Raw genomic sequence first — 24,337 nt, forward strand, 5'->3', positions numbered from 1 at the left:
TATTTCACTAATATAATAAAATATTCATAATATAATAGTCATAATAATAATAATGATACTAATTCGTCAGACCTTGGAAGATGAATTGACACAAGCTTTTGTTACGACAACCAACCAGCACTCTACACAATCCTGGTTCTTCATACATACATATACCTATATATTTACCGGTAATGTATTTGTATACATATATGTATATATGAAGCATAAATGATTAAATTTTATATACATAATCCATATTAGATTTGTAACAATGATTTCATAGGATTATTAGAATGTTAAGACTAGACATTCGTAATATTTAATTATTATTATATTATTCAGTTATCATCGTTACGATAACATTGTTTTTTCTTAAGTCCAATGACTATTATTTCTTATGATACTACTTTATATCTAATTTATTTATATGATACAGTATATACAAAATCCATAGTTCATTATATATATATATATATATATATATATATATATATATATATATATATATATATATATATATATATATATATATATATATATATTTTATATACGTATGCTGAAGAACATTTACACCAACTGTATATTTCCTTATATATTATTTACATCATCCTCATCCTCATCTTCATCATCATCATCACATCGATAAACTGAAAATTTGTACATTTTTACAGACTTTACAATCAATTATAATAATCATTATAATTACAATAATAATAATAGTGGTATAATATCAATTATAATAATAATGTTGGTTATTTCAACACAAAGCAGAAGAAACAGCATCAATAAGCATATTTCATCTGACCTTCATTCATCCCCACCATCCTCATCCGCAACAAACGCAGCCGTTGCCCAATAAAGGAACTGTGTTACCATGGCAACGAATCATAATTATGTTTTACATTGGAGAGCGAATTGCCTGAACACATAAGTACTGCCATAGTTGTATAGAATGGGTGCCTTAAAACACCAGCCGCATCGAGGACTCATCAAATGACTACGAACCAGACCGTCGGAGGAAATTTTATATTAGAGAAAATTTCATTTCACTACGAAATCTTGGCCTGAAAAGAAAAAATTAAAAAATGAGCTCATATTTTCCACTGAAAGATGCATTTTGACACTGCAAAGCAATAAAACATAACTCATCCCCATTAAAATACATTTAGTTGGCTTGTTGGATCATTTAAAATGTTTTTTTTAGATGTTATGGATGGAAATTGTAATGGGGAAGAGATATTAAATTCCATACCACAAATACAGTCAACACTCAATTATCCGCCACCCGCAGTTTTTCCACCCAAATCATGAATCCCTGAAAAATTTAGTTCTTTATCAATTACAGTCAACCCCTCATATACCACCCACATCGGTGCAGAACGATTTTGGCGGTATAGAGAGTATGGCGGTATATCGGGGGTTTTACTATGTATTTGTATATTGGGGGTTGACTGTACATCGCCTCGCAAGCACCCCTGGACATCCCCCAAAATGATCTCCCAAATCTCCCACGCGCAGCTTAGATGATGTCATTATCAGCCAATCAGATATCCCGTTCTATCTTAGCTCGGGTTTTTCCATCTATAATTCTTCCGTGAAATCTACCTCAGCGATTAAACAACGAACAATCTGATTGGTGCCGCAAGTTTTTGTGCAGCAAAGCTGCGTATGTACCTGCGCACCTAGTCTACTGCAGCAGGGGTTCATGCCTTGGCTTTGTGTAATGATGCCACCAGGTTCGAATCCTTGCCGTAGGAGGATGCAGCTGTTCCCTGAATATCAATTTAAATTCCTAAGATATTAACGCTCAATATGAAGAAAAAGAATACTTGAAATGAACAAGACCTTGTTCAGTGTCAACTTTTAAATTAAACTGTCATTTATTAGAATGACAGTTCTAAAGCCCTTCGCATGGGCGTGAACACAATCTGAGGCAAAGTCATGGTACAAAAAGCATAGCATAGCTTTCTGGAGTCGCGTAGAAGATGAAGATCTAGCCAATTACAACATCTGAGAACACAATTCAACTGAGATGAAGTAGGAATATAATTATCAAGATTATGATCTACTGAGTTCACCTACTTGGGAGCTCATCTTACAGAAGACAGTCCAACAGGCCGCGAAGCATTAGCCAAACTGGTTATTGCTACTAGGCAGTTTTCGAAGATGAAGATCTGGAAGACACAGAACATAAAGAAAAAGTTCAGCTCAACTTATTGAAGGCTTTAGTAACATCGACTGCCCTTTATGACTGTGACTCATGGACATTCAAGTAACACCTAGAGGGTTGCATAGAAGCTCTTTGAAATGCGTCGTTTTAGGCGCCTACTCAATATACTGTACGTATGTATCATACCACAAATCAGTCTCTCAGGAATGAAGTGTAGGACTTACAGGGCCACATGAATCTCTCCTAGAAACAGTGGAGGCCGAAAATGCAATGTGGTTCCATCATGTATCTAGACATCCATCCACACTCCATTGTCCCATACAGTATTGCAGAGAATGGTCGTAGAGAATGGAGTAGACCTAATGGGGCAGACCTAAGACTCAATGGCTGGCCAACCTAACAACTTGAACAATACTATGTAACACTATGATTAGTGGATAACCAGAAGGGATGGAGGGATGTTATTCAAGATATAAAGGTGCCCCATAGGATAGATAGAACATCTACTGGATAGAGAAACAGAGGTAAGAAAGTAGGAAAATATCCAATGAAAATAAAAACCGAACTATTCTTAATATTAGCCACATTTGTAAGCCATTACAACGCGAAATATAGCTGGAATGTACCTCAAACCGATTCCTTAATGTGCACAAAGTTTGAAAAACAAACAAAAAACAGTTGAGAATTGAAGGCTCCATGGCATCAATGAAATTTTTCAACATTCCCTTCTGGTGGCCACATTGGGAATCCCAATGACCTTAATTTCAAAAGGAATGTACCTTAGGCCAATTCCGACATGTATACTGAGTTTGAAATTAGTCAAAAATTGAAGGCTATATCTCACTAACGTTGCTTTTCCACATGCTTTCTGTCCCTGGTAGCCACGATTTGATATGCTCATGAAATCTCATGATCCTAGATGAAAAACTTCAGAAGTTATAGAAGGAAACAATTGCACGATGAAAGAAGACTTGCCCACAGTGGCATAAACCATTTATCCAATAAAAGTTAAATTAAGCCAATATCCCATAATATTTCTTGGTATTTACAGAAATTTCTTTTTGATGTTTTAAGGGTTTGCCTCAATCAGTACAAGTGAAAATTTAATTCAATTTCAGTACAGAAAAAATGCATTCACATATTTTCTGATTCTACGGGGAAATATCACAAGCTATTCCAAAGTAAAGTGACCCCAATGATCTTCAGGATATCTCTTTTTTTTATCTATGTATTATTTATTCAACAATCTGTAGTTATCATATTACCTCAAGCCTTATCAGTTTGGCACTGGTAAGAAGTAAGAAGTAAGAAATAATTTAGGAAATCGTTAGTTGAGATTGACAAAGGAAGACCACGATTCATTTAAAAATCCAATTGTCAGTGAAATAACTTATAAATTCTTTTGCGAACATATTTTCAACGGCCAGAAGTTGCTAGATATGGTATAAACTAGCATAATCCCTTTTGGCCTAAAAATACTCCCTCCCCCAACTCTACCCTAGAAGCTGTGGACCACATATTTGCAACACATCATTATGAAAATCTCCTTCGTTAAGAGGTTAATCTAAAATTGTATCTTTTTCACATATTCATCATCCCCTGGGGGCCAAATGAAAAAATCTGGTGACCCTGAAAATTTGCACAGAGGTGTACCATTCCATCTGCAACATATCTTTATAATGAAATATGTTTCTTGATAATGTTTCTTAATGAAATATGTAATTTGCTTTTTCAAGTATTCAACACCCCCCGGTGACCACATGGAATATCGTCTGACGAAACTTCGCACAAGGGCATGACATTCCATCAACAAAATATCGGCAAAACATTTTCATTGTCAAATCTGCTTCATTTAGACGTTTATCTCACATCCTCTTTATGGGTTAAGCATCCAAATACGGTAGCCGGTCTACCATCTTGGATCCAACCACGATAAAACGCCCGTGCACAACTAAATAGCCAAACAAGCATAAACTTACAAGAGAGCCAGTGGTTTGGGAAATGATCCCCGGACAAGATTCTGTCCATGGACAGATGCGGGACGAGCCGACTCCGGCAACACTTCATCGTATGGAAAGATGACATAATAACTAGATAATAATCATTTGTGGCCCAATCTAATAATTATGTTTTACGAGAACAACAGGCATCATCCGTTTTGGCCAATGTTGCCTCTCGTTCCATTTGTGGAGAGTCGCCACAAACTAATAAACGTGATAATTCTGATGAACAAATTTTCACCGTAGCAAGGAATCGAACACCGACCCACAATTTCATAGACCAAGACGATAACACTGCGCCACATGCTATTGTAAATAGCTCCATTGATAAACTGTCATTCACTATATTCAATACACCAACTGTGCCGCCATTCAATGAAAACCGCAACTGTGATAATACTAAGGTGGTGAAAAAAATTAACTTTTCTGGTGTATATGCTAGTTGTAGACACAAAATCTATTAGGTACAAATATACAGTAGGCCTACATGAATACACATACATAAGCGTAATCGCTACGAAGATCTACAATGGCGTGTTGACAGAGGAGTTTTGTGACAAATATTTCGACTCCTACGCCGATTATGGCATGATGAAATTTCACTGTAAAAATCTGGCCTAACTATCCGGGCCCTAATAATCTGCTAACAAGTACCTCGGTGAGATAAACAGTAGAGTACGGATAAGTCGGATAGACTTAACTCGGACATATATGCATATATATGTCAGTCAATTTCTGAAGTCCCGGTCCTTTTGGGTATAAGAGAGTACAAAGTCCGATTACATAAGTCAGACACGGATAAAATATCTTGGTCCAATTGAGAAATTATTATTACATTTTCATATGTGCTTCAAATAAATAGTTAACCTATACAGTACTACTCGTCTCGTTACCTATTTTCATATATGTCTAATTAGGATTTAAAAAGTTCAAAATATTTCTTAACTGAATATATGCCTCACGCATAGATGGCAATCATAAGCATAATCATCATTAATCATTAGTGTCGGTAAAACACAGAATAGACAAGTTACTTTATTGATTCAAGTTTAATATTGCCAACCATAGACTCTAAAGGCCGGCTTATGTCGACGCCTACCGACGCAACTGGGTCTCGCGCCGATAAGCGGCCTACGAGAGGCCGCTAGTTGCTGCTCTATCGGTTCGACATAAGCCAGCCTACTGACTCGTCGCAAGCCGTATCCGGCTAGTTGCCCATGTTCTACTCCGGCCTACGGTAGGCGGACAGTTGCTTTCGATGGCAACCGATATAAGCTCATCTGTGACGCGATGGAACTGAGAGCAGGGGTTTCAGCCAATAAAAGACCGCATACAGTACAAATTATGACCGCAAGTTAGCGTCATTCGTAATGAGTCATTAACTTTCAAATTCAAGTTGTTCAAAACGTAAACCAAACCTTCAGCACAGCAGATGACTGGACCAAGATCTAGAAACTAAATTGGTAGAATTATGGTGTGAGCAGCCATCTTTATATGATGTTGCTAGCACTTTGTATTCAAAACAGAATCAGAAAGATAAAGATCTTAAAGAAATACCTTTCTAATAGAAATAGATTTCCCAATAATTCAAAATAATTCAAATCTATTCTCAAAATGCTTATTACGTGAGCATCTGAGCCGTTGCAGTTGCCAGTAATCGTAACCGACATAGGCAGGGAAGCAACTGGGAGGATCTTGTATCCCGCTAGTCGGCCTCAGTTGCTGCAAATCAAAGCACAGTCGACATAAGCTGGGCTGCGATCGCGGTTGCTCTCAGTTGCGTTGGTAGGAGTCGGTAGGCGTCACGTTGCTTGTCAACATTAACCAGCAAAAGTCAATGGTTGGTCAGTAGTTGTGCACAGATGGAATGTACATTTCAAATTCATAGAGAATGCTTTGAGCCGAGTATAAATAACAGGTGTTGATCATCCCCTTTGACCTTCCAATGCAGATGAGTTAGCTGGAGTATAAGCTGGTTTGACGGTTTGCCAGTTTGACGTGTCGCCATTATTCATATTGAAGCTGACTTGCCATTTTGGCTGGCGGTCGCTTGCGCCCACTCACACACATTGTTTAAATAGGATTTTGTATAAATAGGTTTTTCGTTACGTGAATTAATAATTCTAAGGGAAAATGTTCAATTCATTCCTGAAAAATGACAATTATTTGGTATCTATCACATTTAAGTATGCATTTCTTTACATGTGCATAATATGCATAACTTCTCATACGAAAAATACAATATTTTTGGAATACGTGTAACTCGGAATATGCGTAAGTCAGACTAAAAATGATTGTTTTGAGTGATCCAATTTACATGTTCGCTACTGTAGATGCCTTAACGCGTCACAGAAAAATTCAACTTATTATAAAGTTAGTGAATTGCTGAATGAATTAAATTTTTTAGCCTACAGCGCCTGCAGGGACAATTGCAAAGATAGGCTCCTTTTGCAAATGTATGGGCTTATTTTGAGTACCACGAAAAGTATAAAATTCTTAGATGGTATTAATCTAAATACTCTTTTTCCGGAGAATTCGAAGAAAAATAACATTTTCTAATAACATGGTATTGCAGCCAGGGTACATTAGAAAGTCATAATGAAGATACGGAACTAAAATTGATCAACAGCTTGAATGTCCAGATCAATCAAGAGCGACAATTTTAAGCTTTAGTAGATGAAATAGCGTTTTATAAAACAAAACATGTCCAAGTTTATCAGTATTTTCAAAAAATTCTCCAGTAGTCCCAAATTTTCAAACCAGAAGACGTTTTAAAAATCAGCATTGAGGTCTTAAAAATCTGTATTAGGTTAAATTACCGGGTACTAGGAGAAAAATTTGTGTTCCCGTTTTCTGACACCGTACTAGTGGGCCATCTTCATCTTAGTACAGATGGCGCACTAGCACAGTGTCATATTGAGAGTAGTATAATTTTAGTTGACAATGAGTGACTGAGAGATTTAAGAGAAAGGACGATGCAATTTGCCATAAAAACAAATGAATCAGGTGAATAAAAATCCGTAACAATTCTTCTAAAAACGCCGTATTTTCACATGATATTCTGGAACAGTTACGGAAAAATAAGAACGGTCGGTAGCTCTGGTACACTACCAGCCGCTACATCTTATCTTCCTTTCAAAAAAACTTATTTTTGTTGATTAAGAGAATCATCCGATGAGGGCCCAATTATTTTTGTAAGTATTTTGTGACTGTGTGACTAGTCGCTGCAGATTCACCTTTGACAATACATTGTGACGACTCTCATACAGAGCTTGGTTGCAGGTCCCCAAACCCCTCTATAATGCTGATGCACAAACCAAGTTTCTTCAAATGAAACTAAGCCTGTTCTTATCAACCATGTTCAGAATGAGGCTTCCACCATTTGCATTATTCTGAGCTTCTGGGGAGGGTATGCACTAACTTACAAACTTGAAATGTTGACCAATTCAATTCAACTTCATTTTGTCCAAACCCGATGCGTGAAATGACGATACAATTCAATTCAATTCAATTCAATAAATTTATGGATATTTCGAAATACGAAACATCGTAACACCATTAATAAAATTTCTATCATTGCAAAAAAAATTGATTAACTGATTTTCGACACTTTTTAAAATTCAAGCCATCAAAATCAATTTTGAAGATTTTTTCAATTCAAGTGCTTTTCAAGATTTTGAAAGTGCTGAATTCAAGGCTTTTCAAGGCCTTGAATTTCTTTTCGAGAATCACAGATTAAAAACCATGCATGGGGCCCAATTCTATTAGACACAGTTTTTCTCCATGTTAAGATTGGTCTCAATGATCATCCAGTTAATTTACAATTTGGATGATACTGATGGCTGCCATTGCGATTTCATTGTTTCTGTAAGCGCTGAATTGTCAAAATGGCATAACTCAGTCAGAAATTTTGATGTCACCGCATTAAATATAAGATGCTTGCATACAAAATGTCTAAAAGTTTTGGTGAATCATTTATCCTAAGGGTGAAGGACGAAGATACCCCCGAATATCTGTCATGTTCATATTCCAAATAATCGAGAATTACAAATCTAGGAGGATGTTGATTTCTATACAGAGTTCCGAGGACTTGGGTGTCTTGTTTATCATGGGTTTAGAATAACTGTTTTGGGTAACAGAGGCAAAGTGTCAGGGCGGATTTGGATGGCTTGAGCAGTAATAGGCAGGGCGGAAGTGGCTTGGGTGTTAATGGGTTAATAAAAAAAAACTAAATCTTTAAATTTTCTCACTAAATATATCCAGTACAGTAGACTTCACTCTCATTGGATCTCGAGGGCCCTATCATCGCTAAAGAAGGCAATTTCCGAGGTCCAAAGCTGGATCCATCGAAGAAAGTTCCACTTCACTCAACAAAGCATAAATTCATGCTATCGTCCATATTATATGAGAAATGTGCTGACGAAGTTCACTATGAATATTCTGATCAGCAAAATGCATAATAAATCAATTTTCAACTTATTTCTGTTGTACACAACACTTGACACCGTTGAGCCTTTCTAACATTACGAAAAAATCTAAGACAGTACACAGTATACGCTGCGTTTCTCGGTAGCATTTGACCGTTAATTTCTAGGAAAAGTCAAGAGTTGACCAGATATTAAGTTGAGAATTGGGGAAGTTGGGGAAAATTTTTCTTAAAAAATCTATATTAAAATTCACCAAATTGAGTGGTTTACCAACGATTTGACCAGTACCGAGCATTTATCAGCACAGTATGGTTATTTTCCCACCTACATAATTCTTTTTATATCATTCATTTGATAGGTGGTGGTTTCTGTGCACTCTACTCAGCGGAATCAATAACCACTGGATACCCATTCAGTATACAGCAATGATACTTCACCGTCTAGATATAACTTGGAAATATCATGAATTCACAATTTCACAATTTTTAATCGAAATCTGGGACAGGTCTTCAGTGACCTTCAGTGACAAAGAATTTATTTCCATGAATTATGAACATTCCGTTTAGTAGCGAGCAAGATATATTAGTATTAACTTTTCCAGGGTAAAAATCCAAACCATATCACTCTGAGGTATACGAATTTCCGCAGAGGGATTCCGAGCTAGAGATCATTTTTTCAATGCAAATTGATACGTAAATATAAAGAATAGGCCTACTTAAATATCTTTCTGAGGCGAGTAAATTTCAGAGTTGGCCGATTCCGAGAAAAGTGAGGTCTGATGTATGTCTATCTCTTGGAGTCATCTTTAAAGTCACTGACAAACATACGTACATTCCGATCACGAGTTCGGCTTTTCATTTTAAAATGGATTACATTAATCACTCGTCATAAATTTCTTCTGCATGGCTGCCTTTTAGCCATTCGGCACGGCGACGATTACATATTCTTTTTAGTATCTTGGCATAAAGGTGAATTTAAAGTTGAGTCCCGCAATCGAGACCTTGAAGGTTTTCGAATGAAATACTTCAATTTAATATTGCATAAATTCTCCATGCGCCAGGGATGACAGTCATTTAAATGAACCAGACCAGTACCCAGCTCAATACTCGCGCATATAAACTTGGAACATGCACAACAATAATCGCATTCAACAACACTAGCTTGTATTGATCGAGCAAGTATATTGACATTTCTATTACACCAAGAATAACTAGCCCCGTGGCACAATAATTCTAGGGATTGGTACCTACTCATTCATACTGCTGCGTGAATGAAAGACTATATACGCTTTAATACAAAGCCATTTTTAACTTTTTTACTGTACAGAAAAAAGCTTGCAGTACTATCCAGTTAATAATCTATTCCTTTCACTGTCTGCGTGGCGTTTCTTCAGTTCTTCAGTACCGGCACTATTTTCAAAAAAGGGATCGGTTGGTTCTGTGTTAGAAAGGTTTTTAAAAATGAAAGGCCGCTCTAATCGTATTCGGGTCAAAAAGGTTTTATCCAATTATGATCATCGAAATTCATGAAACACGCTACGGCACAAGATTTAAACCATATTCAACTGAGTGGTATACTTTAATCATTTAATCCCTATGCATTTACGGTGCGGAAGTACAACACCTGTGTAGTATAGGTAAGAAAGTACCAACAGGTGATATGGGAAGATTATGTATAACGGGGGAAGAATTCACCCTGAACCATGAATACACTGAATAACACCACACTAACTATTCATAGAAGTAGCCTACGTGTGAGTGAGGAGCAGTTCCGATGCTCTCCTGCCTATCTTTCGTTCCATCTTTCGTTTGTGTGTTCCAGAAGATTATCACCCCAACCACGATCAATCAATGGAGTCGGCCTATAACTACCAGCAAGAACTTTTATCAAATTAGGATCAGTTGGTCATTTATGATTGAAATCAGTTAAATTCTTATGGCAATCTATGGCAATAAATTCAAATGTTAAATGGCGATAAATTCAAATTTACAACATTAAAACCAAGCAGCTTAAAGCTATATCCAGCTTGAATACTTTTAATTTGATCACTTAAAAGCACTTTCTTCAATTACACTTACATAGAAGGGAGAGAAAAAATAATGACAGCAAACTTAAATTCAAGGGATCAGAGAGAAATGCCTAAAGTCCCAGTGGGCTAAAAATCTATCAAAAAATGAATTCTGAGGCATCTAACATAAAAATCTTTGGACAGTTACAAAGCCCTGATGTCATATCCCCAACAACCAATGGCTGTTCTAGGAAATTTGGAAGGCAGTGGGTCTTAAATATAAGGTATGCTTTATCAAGGAGCAGGAGTCCTTTGCTAGTTGCTGGAATCACTTGAATATGTGATGAACAGATTGGCGATGCCTGTGCGCGTGAATGGCAAATTTTCAATCAACATCTTGTCTTAGAATTTCAACTTGAAATAAAGAGGCCCATGGGCCTTGAAGCTTCGGTACTGATGTTATAAACCGAATAAGAGTGCTCTTTGGATTGGCTGATATTGAATAATATCTTCAAGAACCGATAATTTTTTTCGCATTTTTCAACTAACATTGACAACTGATGCCGCAGGAACGAAAATTTCAGGTTGGTTTTTTTCCAACGATTCATGCTAAATAAAATTGATTTGAATTAGATTTGTTTGCTGAATAAAATCTAATTGAATCTTTGAGTTCAAATTGAATTGAATTTTCTCAATCGTTGCTTCATGATTTAATCTCATTTGTTTAAATATTAGTACTTCATAAAAGTTTGTGAAACTAAAGCCGTACCAACTAGAGCGTGTTACTCGACTAGGACTAAAATCTCTGTGAGATATGGCTTATCGAGTCAAAATGATGGCCTAGAAAGATCGACAGGTAGAACAATTACAAGGTGCCAATTCAAACCAATGTAGTCGTCCGCATATTGATGACTGGGACCAGAGAAGGCAAAAATAGGCCCATGACCACAAGGTTTTTTTTTCCTAAAATAATATTTATTGAAAATACGGAATGTCACCCTCTCGACAAAAATGAATCATGAAGAGGAAAAGACGTCATGAAATGATTTCCTGGCGCAAAGAATGCCAATAAGGGTAATCGATTTTAAGTACTAAGTATAGGAGCTCACTTCTTTTCAATTCCAGGGCGACACGATTTTCGAGTCATATTAGTAGCTCAGGTGACTACGTCTACCGAAGCTAAAAAGCCCGACTAGATTCATACATAATTGAACATAACTTGGTTACATTCTGTGTTAGCCAGATACAGTGAAAATTTCAGTTACTCAGTTTCAGTTACAGGAAATCCATGGCTCAGAACAACCGTTCACATGGGTACCAAATGGGCCTGCACCTTGTTAGCCCTGGCCTGAATGAAAATGTTGGATCGGGTGAGTGGTTTGCGTGTGAATGCGCTCTCTAATTAGGTATAGGCCAAATTTTACTCGCGGATTGATCCAGGCCATTTGACCCATGTCAAATCGGCTCCGTGTGATCGCGGCTCTTACAATAGGAGTGCATGGGCAGATATTCTAAAATGGTCACAGCTGCATCACATCATTTGGGAATCGGTTGAAACTCCTTCAGATACATCTGTGACCGCATCCAGAATGAGCTAAATGCAGATTTATTTTTCTAATATTTCTAAAATATCTCGATACAATACAGTCGGTTGTACTTTTTTATCAAGATTCAATTATCTATCGAACCACTGTGCTGAAAAATGCATCCAGTGCGAAGAAACTATGGCGGTCCCCCAGGAATTCAACCTTAAATACTTTCAGTCAACCAGCTGCCACTTAGTCACATATCGTAAATATTGTCACCAACTACCCAAAATGCATTACATTTCAAAGACAAACTTATACCTTTTCAGTACATATATATATATATATATACTACTGCATTCTGACTTTAGGGTTAATGATACAAGGTTCACAGGTTCCAAAAATATTAATGGAATTATCCTACAACATTCAATCTAGCTTGTTGTGACATTCAATTAAATCATTTACTATCGAAATAGGGGCGTCTCCAGGGGGACTTGTGAGTGGTCACATACCACAAATATTGTGCAAGTCCATCAAATTTGCGTGCCATTTTTAATTTCATCAAATAAAGCAACTGAAATTACATTTCTTACATGATTACATCAATATAAATAGGCCAATCGTGTCAAAACTAATCTTCATGAATAATGTAAGTAATCTTATGTTCTATAAGTTTTAACGACTATCTAGAAATTGACAGGATGGAGACCAAGGTTTCCCCTGGCCAAGATGCCTGCTCGTACATTTCAATGTCGTCTTTCGAGATGACACGTTATTCAAAATTAGCCCAAGATCCGCCCCCGCAAAATAGACGATCGCCGAGCTCATACCTTTTGTGCAGATTATCGGAACATATTCGTCAGGATTTAACAACAGCGCGTGAAAATATTTCATCCAATGAAAATGCAGCTCCTCTATGAATAATAATAATAGGAAGTAACGGATCAATTCGTCGAGTAGCATCCTCACCACCATCATTTCTATCATCATCTATGTGACGAGGATTAACCGATACCGAACGATGACAATGACGGAGTGTGAATCCTGCACAATCCGCTTCCGCAGCACACATAATAACAATGATACAAGCACCATGAGAAATGACGATAGATATTCCTTGTGATCGACTGAATTAGTTACGCAATATTCATAATTCCTCATCGGTAACTGACTTTTCGGTTGTTTTCTTTTTTTTACTTTAAATATTCCATTGTCGACGACGACGATTGTTGGGAAGCACGACCTCTACGATCAGGAGTCTTAGTGTCGCAATAGTTCATAACAAGTGCATTGTTGCCCTAGATGATAGAATTCTTTTAAAATCACTCTGGAACAAACTATAAAATCTTGGACTGTACATACAGATATAACAATGTTCATCATCAGACGCATTTTCTAATCACAGTTAATTTTTCAATAATTTCTTTTCATTTCTTGAAATAAAACTCAATGAGTTAAATGGTCAATGGTGCCTTAGAGGTATCAGCGTATACACGCTATGTATAAACCGCCGAGCCAACCACCAAAGGTTCATATCACAGTAAACCAGGAAAATGCAATAATTTGTACACAATCCTACAGGCTGAACAGCCTCAATTCATATTCATATATATAATCCTGTTGGCATTGCACTGGCTAAAACAACAGAAAGAAATGTGTATCTAATTTATGAACTGGAGCTCTCCGACTCGAGGAGCAGCCTTTTACTGCTCGTGCTGCGTTCGCGACGACAACGACAGCCCTGGCGGTTGCAGCAATTGTAACAGTCCGTGATCGTGTCGACGAGACACCGAGCCGGCATATAAAAACATAGACACGGTAAACACAACGACATTAATCCTAAAAACGCCCAACGCGCGCAACAGTGGGGCTTGTTGCAACAAGCGCACGGGTCGTCGGCACTCGACACGTCAATGTCCTTTTCGGCGTCTTTGAAACAATGATAGAATAAGCACCTGACACAGCACAAACACGTGCACGTGTTAATACATTCTTCGGCGCTGCAGTGCACTGTCTTATCACAAATCCACGAGTCCGGAAGTTCTTTCGGTTGCGTGCAGCTTTTACACTTGCACTTATGACATTTTTGACAGATGATCGAGTCCGAGTGCGAGTCGGATGTCGGCTCCTGCGTTATCGGCGGCGCTTGTTCCTTGAAAACTTTGTCCAGAGATGGATTTTCGTGCTGTATACTAGTCGGCCGCCCGATCGACACAACCAAGTTATTGTTGCCACACTTTTGAAGATGAGGAGAGTCTACATATTCATTCGTGGCACGCACGGGACGCACTTGCTCCAAACTCCTCAGGACGGGCGCCTGAGGAGTTGGCCTCACTGAATGAATGGTTGGTCGTGCATACCGCGATGCTGCCGCGGCACTAATGCGCCTTATTTCTGAGTCCCCATTATCAGAATCCATGGATGTGACAATACTGCAAATAGAAGAAAATACATTCGTTAAAAATACAGCGTGTGATTGAGGTGAAAAAAAAAAGATATGGATGGATATAAATCATTCCACTTGAGAGCGGAGATCATCAGTAATATCCTCGTGTTAGATTGTGCAGGAAACATCTCGCCTCATAGGACATCCAACTAACTCGGACAAAAACAAAAATATTTTTCTGACTTCCTAACATATTTTCGGACTTCGCTCATTTTTTACCAATTCAGAGTTAGGCGAGGTTTACTACAGTATTTGATCAGTAAGAAGCCCCTGTGTACCATACTTAATATTCGATATGACCATAGAATATATAGGACCTAATATAGTTTACTGAAAATCAAACTAATAATCACATAATTTCACAAAGAAAAAAACCTAAAAATTAGTTCATGTTCAAAATGCAAGACTTTGAATTTGATTAGTTTACATTTGGTGTCAACTAAAACGGTTAATATTTGGCCAATAAATCACAGATTTTTTAATTTCTTCAGTCAGTAAAAATAAAATAAAGAACTATACAATGCAATTGCTTTAACCCGTTGCTATTTCCAGGCTAAATAAATTGTACCAAGTATACCTCACTATCACTGAAACAATTCTCAACTATGTAGTATGGTGAAGTTTTAATTCACAGTAAAGGCAATCCCACATCTATGACAATATGACTACGTGAAATATGCAAATCTAGTCAAAATTTCAACTCTCCCACATGAGAACATGCATACATGTACGAAAACTGACAACATGGTATGTTCGTTCATATTTCACTCATCAGACACCTGTAAGCTGGGATTGGTGCGCACACACACTCACACACACACACACACACACACACACACATACACACACACACAGTATTATACATAACAAGCTGGTGCTCGGTAAATATACATCATCGCCATCATCACCATTTACAAACAAAAAGGCTCATTGTACATGATTCGATGTGACAAATAATTACGAATCAGAAACAGAGCCGAACTTAATCTGCATGGGTTAGTCCGGACACAACATTTTCTATCCATTAGCTCGTTTCAAAATAGCGAAATCAAAATCTAAGTCGGACACCAAAATTGAAAATCCACACTGAGCTTTTGTTTTCCCGGATCATGAATTTGAATATATAACCCATAGATTTTCGATAATATCCACTAACGATTTCCATACATATCATAAATTATGGTTTTCCGAAAAAATTAACATTTCATAAGCCGGGTTTGATTATTATCATCACTTTTAAGTGAACTGCCCCTTAAAAACAAAGTCAAGGCTAATCAAAGTAAAAACTACACACATCGAATGCGAAATTTATAGCTTCACCGTGTATTCAGTAGACTCCAGCATCCATCCAGCTATGCACAGCGTCAGGCTATTTACCTGTAATGCCATTGTATGTGGTCTAGAAGAATATTTCTTCGCTCCCTTTCTCTGAATTAAATGCGCTGTTTACCGATCGCGAAATCCCAGATATTCACTCCTTTGGATTCATGGTAATTTAGTAGTATAAGTAATCACAAAAACAGTGAACCACGGATCTATTTGGTTGTGAAGACTCTGACGTCAGCCCCAGTCTTGTAGTGAGGGGAAGAGCTCTCCTATCCGCTGTGTAATGTATAAAGCTATACAACCACCACCAGCACACACCACCACCGCAGTTCAGTACAGGCAGCCATATTGTGCTCTCTCACACAAGCCCTGCTGCTTGCTTGCTTGCTTGTAACAACTACTCAACGCAATGCAAGGCAATTCATTGATTGAAAAAACAGCATCTCGCATTTTATGGTTTAAAACATCGCCGGTCCATTGAGAGGACTTTTCAGCTACTACTGTCGCTGCTGTCAGCTATCTCTATCATATCATTATCGTCATATCTGTATCCACAAAAATGTAGACAATATAATCAAAAATATCCTCCTGGATTGTCAAAGTAAAAATTCGTGCAATTCACAAGGCTAGCTTTTAATGCTATGGACTATACAAGGCCCCTTATTCACAACTGGCAGCAGTTGCCTTCACAATATCCAGCTGACTGGAATTATGCAGTGATAATGTCCACACTTGACATGAGCTCATTCCCAGCTGGCACACCCTAACCTGACACTGTCCTGTTTCTTTTTTTTCTATCACACCTGACCTGAGCTGGCTATGACACTAAATCAATCTAAACCGAAAGATTCTATTCACCGATAGCCACTTATAATGCTAGAATCTAGAAACAATCACTTTCTTCACATAAATATAGTTCTCATGCAATAAATGATAAACCCTCCCTTTACCGGAGCCATAGCTAGGCATTTAATTATCAATTTTTCATGTTGATGAATTCACCATCTTCGACTGAAATAAATTTTAATAAATCTTTAATAGATAAATTACAATTAGTATTCAGAGGGCAGTACTCAATGACTGTGATGAAGATCCAGTGAGTTAAATAGAAAATGCAATACGGTCGACGGGAAAGGTCAAGTTTCAATGAGTATAGAAGGAGCATGAGGAGCACCATACCCATTAACCCATTAGCACTGGGAATTTCACTATGTAGTGTCTATAACTCCTCTGAAAATTCAAGGGAAATTCCAAATCTATTAAGATACTGAATCAGCTCATTGCCGTTTATTTTCATGCATTACAAGATCTGATCAGTCATGTTCATACTCCAAATACTCGAGAATATACAATAGAAGATGTTGTTTTCTGTACGGTATATCGAGGACTTTGATGTGTAGTGTAAGTATCACAAGCTATTGGGTTCGAATCCCACTATAACCGTTTTTGTGCAGGGTACGAAAAAATTGTCAGGGTGGCTTCGGGCAACTTGAGGAATTATGGCGCGGGCGGATACGAGTGCTAATGCCGGGTTAAAATACTTGTCATTCCAAAATTCTTAACATTCAGGTCTCCTTTCCCCAACGAACATCAGGACCCAGCATCGCATATCATATAGGTCTAGCATGGGCTATAAATCGGTAGTTGTGGTTATCAGATGCTAAATCAGGCCACACCAATGGTTTGAAAAGATCAAAAAGTACAGCCTTTACGCAAGGTGCCCGGTCACACTAAGTGAAGTGGTCATCCACATATCAATAAACTTAGTAAATAAATTAATTCCAGAAACTTGCTGTTAAACTCTCAAAATATTTTCAAGATGATTGTGATCAACTATCACCACCATTCAGTGTTACACGATAAAATTTTTAGCCAAAATCCAATCACTATTTCTCTTCTGCAAACGCATTCATCGAGACAAGTGCGTGCTTATTTGTGACCAGTTTTGTATCGGTCATGCATCAGTGATTTTTCAGTAAAGGAAAAAGGAGACTAGTTGTTTATTGCCGAATTTCAAAATGATCAAAGGTCATAACATATATAATTGACTCAACTAACAATCAAGGTCATCCTCAACAATTCAATACGCAAAGTCCAAATACAAATCCAAACTAAATACAGGACAGTACCTACAGCTTATCAGTATTAGTTAGTAACAAAATTTCCTGAAGACTAGTCTTTTTGTTAGTACACACCAGCATATCATTGCACTTCTCTTAATAGGCTCCTATCAAAATCAGGCATATGACCCAATTATTTGTGATGGGACAATTCACGTCAGATGCTGAGTTTCTGTATTCACAGAAAATATCCAGGTCAACGGTGGTCCCTATTCTAGCCGGTGTAGTCACTATCACTGATATAATGATGTGCCTTAAGCCCACCACAAATTAAACGATCCCCTTAACGATATGTGGCTGATTTTTGTCGTAAGCCATAAATGCGCTACGATATCGCGAATGTGTGAATAATGATCCATCAGGGATCTGCATACAGCAGCATCCCGACAACAAATGCGTATACATATTTTCTTAGCTCCCACAAACGCAACACATTTAATAGTGATTCATTTTCGGCGTAAATTAATCACCCTGAAAAACAATTCCCATAAATGTGATCTGTGAATTTGATTTTTTTTCAGTAGAATGATGAAATTTGATTTGATTAAAATTATTTTTTTGTCAACACGTTCTCTATTTAGGCACTAGCCAAATTCGACTCCGGCCCGGCCAGCGCCCGTTTGACCCGGGCTTAATTGTCTAGGCGTGATCGCGACTATAAAGGCATTCCATTTCGTGAGAAAACGGTCAGTGGTCAAAATTTCGATCAAGTAGAAAATTACGAATTCCGCCAAGCAAGATCAGTAAAGCGAAGAGAGTCTTGAAGTCACAAGTATATCGAGGCATAATACACAGACGTTAGAGGTCTTAATTGAAACAGAGAATCGAAAAGTTTTATTCTATGAAGGGCCTTAACATTGGTTCGCCGCAATTTTTCAGGGAAAAAATTGAGCGCGTGCACGAAGCACTGCTCAATTTCAATCTACCCGAGAGTCGAGAGGAGTGGATCGCATTCACTTTCTCTCAACTCAATCGAGCAATATCTAGCCAATCAACATGCGGTATATCGCGTTTGGGTGAAATATAGGGTGATGTACGCATTTCAACAATGAAATTTAATCAAATTAAATCTTACGCCGAGATAGTTTTCATATCAAAAGCAGATCCTTTTCCGAAATTTCTGGTATCAGGCGGGTACGTATCCCATCTGACACCAGGCCCGTTTCGAGGGGGGTTCGGGGTAGCGAATGAAGCCCCTTAAAATTTTCATCTAAGTTTCATCTAATTTTTTTGGGAAATTGAAAAGTAATCCTTTGTCCATTCATTTACTCGGGTACCCAGGCATTTTGTATTTACGATCTGTCCTTTTTCAATAGGAAAGTGCTCCTTTTCATGGTAAAAAGTGCCAATTTTCTTGAAATAGAACTGCCCCTCGGGCCTGGACACCCGGTATGATCAATGGTCCAGATCACACTGACATCTTTTTTCTAATTGACAATTTTTTTTTCTATTGCAGCCACAGTTATGATTTCGTGTTAAGTTACCACTAGCAGCGATTAGAAACTGCGGCAACTCTTGAGCAATCAGTCGCTCGTAGTATCCTGTATGTCCTATCACACATTGAGACGAGTAGCGACTATTTTTTCCCAAACATCGGTATCATATATGAATTATCAAAATGGCGATCTTCGAACAGAAGAAACAGGCTGCAACAATCCGTACTCCTATGAATCCAGATACACAGGCAGTCTTGGACTAGGCTGATAGATGATCCGAGGTCAACACAACTAAAGTGACTAACTGGTCACTGGCGACCGGGGGCGGGCGCAGGAAAACCCTGTTAGCCTAACTGTGGTTAGTGGCCTATCCGTGGTAAGGCTAACCAGCTTGAAATAAGAGGCCACACGAAGACATTGGTTAGCTAACAACATTTTCCTGCGCCCATCTATGCCTAACCACAGTGTACTAACCACGGTTAGCACTAACAGGGTTTTCCTGCACTCGCCCCAGTCACTCGTGATTATGGTTTCGCAGACCATGAGCCCAAGGAAAGTGACGATATGGAGATAAATGAAACTGATTTGGTCACTGACTTATAAAATTCATTTCGAAACCAAGAAAATAAGTTTTTCGTAACTTCCTCGAATTTGGTCCAATTTTCTTTAGAAAATGAATAGCTCCGTCCATACATCAAATCTTTCGAAGGTCATTAGATCACTTTTTCCCTTCAATACAGCAAATGGCGATTACTGATCTTAAGTGAGATCAAAAATCTCTTTAAACATATTTTTGGTGTGGTCTGAAGTTTAACTACACAACCATTATATGCTGGTTTTGTTTATTTGTACGATTTTTATGATGGGAGAGCAGCCCAGCTTGAAGTTTTATTAACACATTATCAGTGGCCTTTTATCATCTGACAATATGTGAATATCCAGTCTAAATGTTCAATGAATCAATAGTATCAATTTCAATTGAATGTCTATAGTCTCAGTATCCATCAAAAAGGTCACAACGTAAAAATATCCCTTAATTTAAAGCTTCTAACAGGTGTCTTTCGATATACTTATTAATTCAGCCTAACAGCATAGGCTATAGGCCTAGGTCTATTGAAAATACAACATTTAGCCTGGGCACACACTGGCGAAAGCTTTCCCTAATACAGCTCACAGAGGTTCAGAAGAGAAAATAGGCTGATTATCTAACAAATTTTACAAGGGGAACCTGGGCAATTGTCTAAAGAGTCTTAGGCTGACCCAACTAATGTGAGCGATGTTGCGCTGACCACAAGTGTGACGACAGTACATGTCACCTGACAAAAACCGCTCAATGAAAGAAGACTGTTAATTGTCAATTGCGTAATTCAGGTCATTGCTTTGGGCAAACATTTTTTGTCAAAAGATGCGGAGGAAACGTTAGGCGATAATGCATATTAAGGGTTTTCTGTTACATCACAGAAAACCCTATTGAGATTCGCGTGATTATTATCATTTTATGTCACACTATTTTCACTAAAAGAACAAAGGCTTTGTTACCTTGCCGCTGTTGGCGATACAATCCGTATGATATTGTTCAGCTCACTGAGATCTACAAATACTCGGCGTGTTTTTTCACGAATCATCGTTACAAAAGCCCCATTCAAAGAGCCGACATGTTTTTCTAAGTCGTCTTTCCGAAATCTACCGCACATTTCTCGTCACGTCGATTATCAATTCAAGCATAAATTAACAAATTTATTACCCAAAGATTGCACATCCAGTCGCGGTTTTTAAAAACTAATTTTAACAATAGCCCATTTTCCTCATGAAATCATATTACCGATACACAGGAAATTTACTACTTTAGATTTTAAAAGCACTGTCGAGCCGTAAACATCGACGAATCGACGTGTGTCACTACATCGTCGTTCCGGGGATCAGCTGCGAGTTTCTCCTCATCATGAGAATCAAATCGAGTACAAATTAATTTATTACTACCAGTGATTTGGCCGCGGGCTTCAAGCAGTTAGTTTAACAATCCCTATTTTTCTTTACCACATTAACCGTGTATTTATTTGCTAAGATAAATCATTAGTGTACCGGGGAGTCGTAGGCCTACACGCCGAAGAGATATAGCGGAGAAAAGCTGTTGTGTCGACGAGATATCAAAATAAAAGAATATATTACTTTATTTGGCCGCGGGCCTCAACCTCTATATCAATACCATCAATACTCTATATTTCCTACAGTACATACCGATCATTGTCAAATGCACAAGGTATTTACTAAATACAAGTATATAACACACTCCTATCCGTATGATGGACTCACACTTGACATTCGGAAAAAGGCTTAAGCATTCGCTGTGGGGGAAAGGAGATCATTCGCTGTGTTGCTTGAAGTGTTTATCGAGTTTACGCGACCTTAAGGCTTTAGGCCTACCGGGAGCCTTACTGTCACAAACAAACACAGTATAATTGTTGCGTTTATTAACAGACTCATTGGATTGAACTTCAAAACAAAATTTACGATATTTAGGAGGGTTGTTATTCCATAGGCCTACGACCAATCTGTCCGGATGTTAGGCCTACACATATACATAGGCCTACATAGGCTAGTAGCCTCTACAAGTAAAAGCTAAGTTCACTGAGGAATCAGAATTATTAAAATGCATGTTAATTATTGATTAACTGGTTCTGACTTGCAACGATCAATCACAATTATCAATTTTATTGGCAAAAATGAAAATTTTTTTGAAAATATCGTCTGAGCAGACAGCTTTATAAGCCAGACTTTTCATTTGAGTTTTTTCATCATAAATGAAACTGGTTTTTCATTAATTCCTAATGACTTAAGCCGGGCGTAGGTCGGCCTTGCAACGGCTTGTGACTCACTGCAATGCCATTCACTGCGACCGCCAGCGACGATTGTGTCGCAACGACTCATCGACCTCACTCCCTTGCGACGGGTTGCGACTGTCAGCAACGCCAGTAACAAGGAGTCGCACGTGTTCCACTTTCTGCGACGCCACATGATTGTCACAACCGACCCACGCGCTCTTGCGACTGGCAGAAACTAGTCGCACAGAGTCGCTGACAATCGTATCACAACCGACTTACACCGAAACTTGCGATGCAACGCGAGGATCACATCTCGTCGCAAGGCCGACCTACGTCCGGCTTTGAGTTACTGCGGAGCCCCAGAAATATCTTTTTTTTCGTTCATAAGACCTTTCGCTTGAAAATTCTTTCGTCGGAACAAAATTTATTTCATTCGAACCAGTAATATTCTTTTCGATTGAACCAATTTGAAAAAATCGTTAGAACAAAGTTGAAGAAATTTTTTTTGTCCAAACGAAAGGTTTTTCGTTCGAACAATCGTTCGATCGAACAGAATCATTTTAATTTGAACAGAATTTTCTTGACTGAATTTTCTTGTCAGAACATTAAGTTTTTCGTTCGAACAAGTATATTGTAAAAAGTTTTTTCTCCGAACCAAAAGTATTAAGTATTTCGTTCAATCGAACAGAATTGTTTTCATTCAAACATTCGTTCGAAAAATTGTTTTCGCTCAACAAAATTTTTTTGCCGAAACAAAAAGTTTTTCATTTCAACAATAACAAAGCTTTTTATTCGAACACATTTTTTTTGTCAGAATGAAGAAAAATTTAGGTGGTTCAAACAAAAAGCGTATTGTTCGATCAAACAGAATTGTTTTCATTCGAACAAGATTTTTTTGTCGGAACATTAAGTTTTTTGGTCAAACAGCGTGTTAAGGTCGTTTTGGAAATTTACTCGGTCTGGTATATTTTGGATTACTGTGTATGTCATTTGTCAGGACATTAAACAGACGAGGACTTAGGATACTACCTTGCGTGACGCCACTAGTTAGACGGACTTATTCCAAGATGAGGCGTTCCATTGATTTCGGCTACAAGTTTTCGTTCAGAGATAACTTCTGAGCCATTTGAATGACCTATCATTGATACTGTTTCCTAATTAATAGCTTGTTTAGTAATGGCTGATGTTGTGCCTTATCAAATGCTTTGTCGAAATCCACCGCTGAACAGGATTCTAAGACTGTGCAGAAAACCCGTTATTGCTGCTTTGCAGCTATATTTGAAATTAGAATATAGAAGTTCTTTTTGTTAAAAAACCATACAAAGCTGTCGGGCAGCAAATCTGCCGCTAAACATGTTTTAGAATGGACCTCTATGCAGTGCTGGGACGCTAGATTTTGGCTGAAGATATGCTCGCCTTCCTAAACTCCAGATCTGCCCCCCGAATGGCTTTAACAACAACTTCGAAACACCATTTATGACTAGCACGTAGGCTGTAATTCTAATCTATTTCCCCCATACCCACACACTCCCACACCGTGTTACCACTCAAACAAAATACACGTATACGTACGCAGTTACATGAGCCTATCCCATTATAGAATTAAATCAATAACAACTAAGAGCGCGCAGAAAAATTATACACCATCTCAAAATGTTTAAAGGCCCCTCCCCACTCAAATATGAACAGCCCCCAGCAAGAATCTGTTGACCATTCAACTATATGAAAATGAAAGTTACATCTTAATAATTTAGTCGCGGATTTTAGAATAATGAGCCCAGTTATTTTCCCTGCACGGCATTCAACTTGAATTCCAGGATTATCAGGTTTTCTTTGATCTAACCCCGTGAGTTGCAAAACGTTTTAATTCTTCGTTTCTCATCATTTTCATCTATTTCCACATAGTTTCTATTTAAATGTCATTCTGGAAACTGAGAACATGCAAGACCATGTAACCCTGTCTTTACAAGCCCGGATGCCCACTCAGTGAAATGCTTGTTGATGGAAATTTCAATATTAAACAGTATCAAAACCGACCTTGAAACTAGAACATGATCACATTCTTATGATT

At 37.9% G+C, this 24,337-nt stretch overlaps 1 protein-coding gene across 1 annotated transcript in view; it reads right to left on the bottom strand.

The window, feature by feature from the left end:
- Nucleotides 1–532: 532 nt before the first annotated feature.
- Nucleotides 533–24,337, bottom strand: part of LOC141905665 (protein sprouty homolog 2-like) — a 29,637-nt gene continuing 5,832 nt past the window's right edge. Inside the window, exons 2-3 of the mRNA XM_074794633.1 lie at nucleotides 12,947–14,548; nucleotides 533–1,046 (exon numbers count right to left, since the gene is read on the bottom strand). Of these exons, the coding sequence (XP_074650734.1) occupies nucleotides 13,783–14,535 (753 nt within the window). The 5' untranslated portion in view covers nucleotides 14,536–14,548 and the 3' untranslated portion in view covers nucleotides 533–1,046; nucleotides 12,947–13,782. The remainder of the gene's footprint in view (nucleotides 1,047–12,946; nucleotides 14,549–24,337) is intronic.

Source organism: Tubulanus polymorphus, chromosome 5, assembly GCF_964204645.1.
Source record: "Tubulanus polymorphus chromosome 5, tnTubPoly1.2, whole genome shotgun sequence".
NCBI classification, from domain to species: domain Eukaryota; kingdom Metazoa; phylum Nemertea; class Palaeonemertea; order Tubulaniformes; family Tubulanidae; genus Tubulanus; species Tubulanus polymorphus.